The following is a 7,485-nucleotide window of genomic DNA, read 5'->3' on the forward strand; positions in this document are numbered from 1 at the left end:
TGGCTTTAAATGTATTATCAAACTTTATTAACAAACCAGCATTCTGACAACTATCCCAGCATGCACCGCGCACTTCTTCTTCTACGGGGGAAAATGAAATGTTTTTTTAATGGCGTCACGCAGACAAACGTATTCATGTGTGATTTTTAATTTAATTTCTTATTTAATGGAAACACTTCGGTTGCAAAATTATGTTGTTGTTTTTTTTTATTAGCAGAATAACAAAGTTTTGCTCACATCTGTAATGGAATTACAGATAGTGCATTTAAAACAAATATTTTGAAAGAAACCCTTTGCATTAATATAGGATGAAACAGAAACTATAAGCATCTTTTTGATAACAGATAACAAATCTGGCATTAATCCCCTGCAAATCACAGTTAAATTCGTGGACTAAGTTGCGACCCAAAGCAGAAACCTGCCGGAGCATTTCTACCAGACCGACTGGCTTTGCAGCAGGTTAAACACTAACTGGTAGTAGATTAGACTTTGTTTGCCTCCTAACTCAGGCAGAGTGAAGGTTTCTCTTTGCATTCCTTTGTGCTTTAGCTGAGATTCGATTGTGAATAGAGTCACTATCTCTAACCCTCAGCAGCAGAGCCTTACATTTGAAGTGTGTCAGTATGTTTGATGTTCTGTCGATCCCTGAACCTTTCAGTCCAACGCAGCCGACCCTGTGCGTCAGCTTGTCTTCGCGCGGATCCGGTTCCCGTCAGAGACTCTGGTTGTGGCCTCGCGTGTGAGGGAAGTGGTGCTGCGGGTTGTTGAAGCGGTAGGGCTCGTGGCGGTGGAGGCTGTGGCAGATGACGGGATGCCCGATGCCTTCGCTCTGCAGGTCCTCCTGCTTGTGAACGCCCACCAGCTTCGCCACCAGCTCCTTGATGAAGGCCTGAGGGGGAACACAGAGCCCAGAGCCTTTCTCACACACAGACCCACTGGAACTTCACAGTCAGGCATGTCACTCAAGCTTTGCTTTGCAACCCGTTGACATTTACATTGACGTTTAAGGAGTGAAATTCAGCAACAGATAGGCAGTGTCTTCAGTATTAACAGTATTTACACACCATTAATGTATTTTGAGATTTTATGTAAACGACAAACATGAAGTTAAGGGTATTTGGTTTTCATAAACAACTGAGAAGTGTGATGTGGATTTGTACTAAGAAAATACTAAGAAACTAAACGTAGTTGTAACTCATATTGTCCAAGTAACAGCTTGTAAAGCTGTGCGGAAAGATGTTGGATTGATGGAAGAGATGGTTTGAACTTCCTCCTTCTTGCTCTGCTCTGCCGCAGTGAGGCAGAGCAGAATCTCCTGGGATTCGGGGTCGTAGTTCAGGTATAATTTCGGCTCTTAGGATTCTAATCGGCTGCTCTCAGTTGTAAAAACAAAACCTTGCTGCCATTGCTACGCATCATAACAGGTGTTCGGAAGCAAAAGAGTGACAGAAAAAGAAAAATCACAGCGTCCAAAACCAGAGGGAAGAACTGTCTGAAAAAGCAATGCTTCACCCTAAAAAAAATATATATATATATATATATGTATATATATATATGACATATGACTAAAACTCTACCAAAAGAAAACATCAGAACAAACATAACAGAAAAACTCCAACATGCTTCCATTCTAGAATATTTTATTTAATTTTATTCAACACCATTTTGCTCCAGTAACCTTAAAAAACTCCAGTGCCCTTCTGTGTTGCATAACTTGTATAAAACGTTCATCTGTGTGTAATCAAATCTGCCTCAGAAGTCTGCAGAAGAAAAAAAAAATGAATGGACAGGGCTGAGTTATAAAACATCATCCAAAACTAAACATCCCACATCTGTTCAATCCATCATCTAAAAACAGAACAACTAGAACTGGACCAGAACAAACCAAAACAGAACTTTTTTGCCCTACACTGAAGCACATCATCTACATGGTAAAACATGGTGTTGGCAGCATCATTCTGTGGGGATGCTTCATATAAGACTTGAGACGTTTGCAGCAGAAGAGGGACCCTTACCATACCACCAGAGCTGTCATATTAATAATCTTCATATTTCTCCCTACCATCCATCTGGTATTTCTCTTTTTAACTGGATATATTTCATATAAATCCATACATTTCTTCTTTAATCTGAACAATACTGAAGGAACCTCACATGTCTGGCATCAACATATATGTGGGTTCCTTGTAAATTAAAATGTTTTGGGGCGATCTTTCCTGTAATTTGGCAAATCCCGACAAAAGAATAAAACTGTGTCCATTTGAAACTTGCAGAATATGCATCACACATGACATGAGGAATGCTGCAGACTCAGTTAATACTCAAAATGTTTTGTTTCTTTTAAAAATGTTTTTTTTTAAAGAAACAACAGTGCTTATAGAGAGAATGTTTTTGTGAAATGCTTTCATGGAACCATACAAAGCAGGAAAGCCATTCTGGACTACGAATGTGAATTGTGTCCCAGTGTTTATATTTCAACCCACCTGGTTAGCAGTCATACTTCACACTGACAGAAAAGGCAGGAAGATGGCTTGGTAATGATGTCTGCTGCTTATCTTACTCTCTAGAACCTCAGGGTGACCCAATGTCAGACTTCCTGTCTTCTGAACCAATCAGATTGGAGCAAGAGAAAGCAGGCTTCTAATACCACAACTCTGGATCAATCCCCGGACAATTTAATTTCGACAGAAAGTCCTGGTGTTCAGCCCCGTCCCAACCAGATGTCCAAACCCCTGCATGCCGGCTGTGTTTGCTCCTGCCTCTCCTCTGAGACTGTCCCCAAAAGTCTACAAACTCATCACCATTTCCCCAAGGGAGGGTCCAGCTCAGCTGCTCATTTCAGCTGCTTGGTTTGTGACCTTAATGTTTCACTCGTTACCCCACCGCTCATGATAGTGGAGGTGGGAACATCAAATTGCACTCCCACTCAATTCCCCAGCAGCGTTTTCGCACCTGGTACGCTCGGTTCGATTGGGGACCAGAATTGCAACATTTGTTACATTTTCTGTTGGTGCGGTTCGCTTTCACGCTGCATTGTATCAAATGAATCAAAGTTTTTGAAAAACTTGTCCCCTATTCTCACCTGTGGTGGCGCTCCACCAAGAACCACCAAAGGAAACAAACACAAAGACATCTGAAGAGGACGTGAGCGTTTCTTTCTTCAAAATATGCAAATACAAATGGAGTGGCCTTGGGTTTTAGCAGTTGTAGGATTTCTTTTGTCTTTGGTAAAAGACCATAAGCCATTTCTCATGCACTAGACTCTGAGGTTGGTTTTGGTTGTATTCAGCCAGAATTCCCTGCTATAGTCCATTGGAGCAGACCATCACGTCAACCGAACAACAACCTAGGTTTTTTAGACAAACCAGAGTTCACTTTTTAAGTCAGCATCCACACCTAGAGTTCGATTAAAGTCGACTAAACGAGACTGGTGTGAATGCCCCCTTCAGCTCTCCATTCCTGTTTCAAAGCTGAGAACTACGACTCCAATGTCTGACACAATTCTTTGTCTCATTATTGTGAGGTTCAGCAAATAGAAATGTTGTCGGTCATTCTAGCTGAGAAGTTTGATCTGATTTAACTTCACACAGTGAGAAAAACAGGTACTGGGTTGTTGAACGAGGGACACATTGGAAACTTTGATAAATATGTTTCACTCATCAAAAGCTGTTCAATCTGCAGATCTATAGACAGCCTCTTACCCCTTCCCATATCGATGGGAAGCAGCATTTTTTTCTCCACTTCCATTGCTGTTGCCATCCAAAGATGGAGTCACTCGACTGTGACTCCATCTAATATTCTCAGGGATTATAACACTCATGTGGGGGTTAAGCTTTGCTAAATCTATTTATGTTTGCAGGCTGAAAAAACAAATCGGTTCTGTTTACTGACGTCAATCACAACACTGATTCTTCCAAGAACATAGCAAGGTCAAGAGACCGAATATAACGGACCTCAGAATTTAATGAACAAAAAGGCAACGTGGGACTTTGTCATCATCGCTGCTTTTTTTCTGCATTCGTCTACTGAATGAGACAATGAGTCAAACTCTTCCCTTCATCTGCAGTCTGTTATGGTAAAATGGAAGATGACAGTCTGCTGAGAAGCAAAGGGCCCACATGCGTCGTGCTGTGGCAACGGTGCGAACGAACACAGGAGAAAAAAAGCAGCCAAGTTATTCATAAAAACCGGCTGCCTTGTACATTACTCAAACTTTGAGTTTCATATTTAGAATTCTTTCCCCGTTTACTGTAAGCACAGCAAAAATAAATTCAGTTGAATGCACAGATGACTATCACTCTACTTAAAAAACTGATTTTGAGACCAAACAGGGACTTCTTCAAATTTTTCTGGACAAAAAAAAAAAAAAAAAGTTTTTATCATCACATGGGAAAGAAATATTTATAGTCATTTTATTTGTTTTTAGGCCAGACTCAATAATAAACCTGCGCTCAGCTTAAACAGCAGAAGCCGAGGAGTATCTGGAGGCATTTTTCCAGTGACTGACGTTTAAACCAGGACTGTATAGGAACAATGTTTGACTCGGGAAAGATCCGCTGTTTCTGCGTTATAACTGAGGCAAGAGAATACGCAAAGCCATTGTTGAAATCAAATTCAAGTTAGTGAGTGTGAAGCTATAAACTGTGCCCAACGCGCTTTAAAAGTGTATAAAATTAGTAACAATTCTTATTGAATCTCACCTCAGTGTTGTTACTGCAGCTATGGAAGAGTTCCTGTTAAAAAAAACACAAATAACATCACAGATTTACAATAAAAATTACACATTTATCCTCAGGTTTGTGGCACTATGATGTTACAGTAATGTGTTCTTAAATCTACTAATGTGACTATTGGAGGAACTGTTCAATAACACAAACTGTTTCTGAATAAATAAAACCACCAAACACAGCAAATCACTAAAACATGTGACACGTCGCGCTACCTTCAACTTCACGATTCGCTCCTCATCAGTACGAAGGTCAATCAAGTCGTCAATGTTAACCTCCTCCGGCATGTCGTCCTCCTGACGTCGTCAAATGTTTGCAAACAGGACAAGGAGGAAAACATGTAAGTCAAAGTGAAAGAAACACAGACGGAAGAAATGCAAACACAAAGTTCTATTCGTTGCTCCTCCTGCCAACCGCAGAAAGTTTTCATACCATTAAAACTGCAAGTGAAACTTTTTAATCACTTCTATGTTTCTGGACGTTTCTCAGATAAGACCTGTTTTGCCTAAGTGTTGCTAATGTAGCAAAATAAGACCGTGCCATCATCATGTTTGTGCATGAAGGAAACAATGGAACTGAAGACAGATTTGATGAAAACAAGTTTGCAAATATTTTAAAGACAACCGATTCGATTTTACAGTGTATCCTTTGCGACGACGCTGATGAAGCACAAAATCTGAAACACTTTGGCCAATCGATACATTTGTTGTATAGATCTTTCTGTCAGAGCAGCAGGAACTTTGACCTTTGAACACATCTCTCTTGCTTGAGTTCCTTTGAGTCGACTGTCATTTTCTGAGAACCGGCTAAAGTCCTTGCACTGCAAACATCTGTAGGCCCAGGAGGCTGAATAGTGAAGTTTACATAATACTGTAACAAAGGCCTGTTCTGATGAGACAAGCAGCCATTGTACAAGCAGAGAACCCAGCCGTCCACACCACTGGACTGAGCTTCTCCGTTTGATTGGGATCTTGGCACAAGCAGGACTGCGGCTCTACGGTACAGCCAATCTGTTCTTTGTGGAGAAGACTTTTTTTTGTATTTATTTCTGCAATAAGCGACGATCTCAAACCCCTTTTTGCAAACAGAAACTACTTTTTGCACTTTTAGCTCACCAGGAAATGCATGCTCAGGCTGCAACGATTAAGGAATGCAGGTGAAAAAACCTGTTTGTCCTTTGCTTTATCGCTGTAATCCAAATTCTGTTGCGTGAAAATCTAGTAAATCTGCTTTCGCAACACAAAGCCATCGAGTTGCATCCAAAAACACAATTTTCTCTGCGTCTGGTGATGTGCTCCATCCCCCTGTCAGCATCTAGTACACTCAGTTTACCTCCTGGGACACTCCTCTCCTCAGATCTCCTTCCCCTCCTCAGTCACCCTTTAGTCTGTTGTCGAATGATGTCCATGTAAGGACAGAAAGCCCAATGTCAGATACAGATCTATGAGAAGGACCCAACCCTTATACACAGAGTCTGGCCATGTAAGGACATGCAGCCCCCCTCCTTTCAACACCTCAGAGACCACTAGAGCCTTGGGGACTCCCCAAGGCGCCTCCAATCCTTTTCTAGCAACTTAATAAACTAATTTGAAGGGATTGCGTGATGGATTTATTGTATTTCTGTACCAGTTCTAATCAAATAGCGAGGTGATAAAGAGGCACCAGCGTGCAGCGGAGCCACAGCAGTTGCGGGACCCACCTGGCCCCTGTACAGCTGGTCCAGGCTCTCGTCGATCCACTTCTCCAAGTCCAGCCGCCTCTGCAGCTCCTTCCTGTTGTACTTCACCGTGACCCGGGCGTGCCTCTTCGGGATGTTTCCGCTGGGCTCCTCCAGGTCTGATGAAATCGGCTCGTCGTTTTCTTCGAGCGGTGTCCCGCTGCCGTCAGTTGCCATCGCTGCTGTGAGCTTGCTCTCACTCGCTTCTCGCTTTTCTGCTTGGCTGGAGAGCGGAGCGCAAGGAGGCGCTGGGAGGCGACAGCAGCGGCTCTGCGGGCTGTCCGGATGTTTATGTGGGGGTGGGATAATTGTTTAGCTATTTGGCTTTGTCTCGGTTAGAGTCCCTCTGCCATTTCGTACCAACGCACTGCCATTCCGTCCCTCCGTACTTCCATTTTCTAGGAGCAGGTAGATAATAAATGATGTAGAATTCGTGAAAAATGAAACTATTGTTGTGCCTTTTCTTTTTGTTTTTACAAAAAACACTTCGATAAATACTGATAAAAATGTCAAAAATATAAATAAGAGCAAAAAACCTGAATTTCACTGTGGCAGACTTTGAGCAAATATATTTCAGAAAAATCAATGAGGTAAGAAACGCCCCGCTGAGAGTAATAATTTAAGCATTCTGGGAGCAAAACATGTGTCCCGTGGTAGATTTTGAACTGCAAACAGGAAATGACAAGCACCTATTCTTTTTTTTTTCAGATAAAAAATGAATATTATATTTTCAAAAGATGTTTAGGTTCTTGTGGCCTTTATTAAATCGTACTAATAGGGAGAGGGGAGAGAAGGCGATGACATGCAGCGAATGGCTCGAGACCGCCGGTCACCTGGGCAACCACAACTTCCGTCTCTGTAAACGGTGCACGCGCTCCACCAGCTGAGAATATGGCCCCCAAAATAACCCCAGTAACTACAACAAATTTTTTTTTTCCTCAAAATTGGTCACAAATTTAGTTTGAACAATAAACTTTTCAATGAAAAGACTGACGGGTGAATTATTAATTAGAATGGACATAAAAGGCCTTAAATTCACTT

General features: G+C 41.8%; 1 protein-coding gene across 1 annotated transcript; it reads right to left on the reverse strand.

Annotated features, from left to right (window-relative positions):
• Nucleotides 1-200: 200 nt before the first annotated feature.
• Nucleotides 201-6,768, reverse strand: ppp1r14aa (protein phosphatase 1, regulatory (inhibitor) subunit 14Aa). Its single transcript, XM_008428344.2, has 4 exons — nucleotides 6,427-6,768; nucleotides 4,943-5,023; nucleotides 4,701-4,733; nucleotides 201-889 (listed from the first exon to the last, which is right to left on the reverse strand). Exons 1-4 carry the CDS (start codon nucleotides 6,619-6,621, stop codon nucleotides 713-715), a joined length of 486 nt encoding a protein of 161 aa, XP_008426566.1. The 5' UTR covers nucleotides 6,622-6,768; the 3' UTR covers nucleotides 201-712.
• Nucleotides 6,769-7,485: the final 717 nt, after the last annotated feature.

The sequence above is a fragment of the Poecilia reticulata genome, linkage group LG14, assembly GCF_000633615.1.
Source record: "Poecilia reticulata strain Guanapo linkage group LG14, Guppy_female_1.0+MT, whole genome shotgun sequence".
Taxonomy (NCBI): Eukaryota; Metazoa; Chordata; class Actinopteri; order Cyprinodontiformes; family Poeciliidae; genus Poecilia; species Poecilia reticulata.

Excerpts from the sequence above, each read along its gene's own strand:
- ppp1r14aa (XM_008428344.2), bottom strand. The coding sequence starts at position 6,621 with ATGGCAACTGACGGCAGCGGGACACCGCTCGAAGAAAACGACGAGCCG. Across the intron at positions 5,024-6,426 it reads ACCAGCTGTACAGGGGCCAG|GAGGACGACATGCCGGAGGA; the intron begins GTGGGTCCCGCA and ends TGACGACGTCAG. Across the intron at positions 890-4,700 it reads GCTGCAGTAACAACACTGAG|GCCTTCATCAAGGAGCTGGT; the intron begins GTGAGATTCAAT and ends GTTCCCCCTCAG.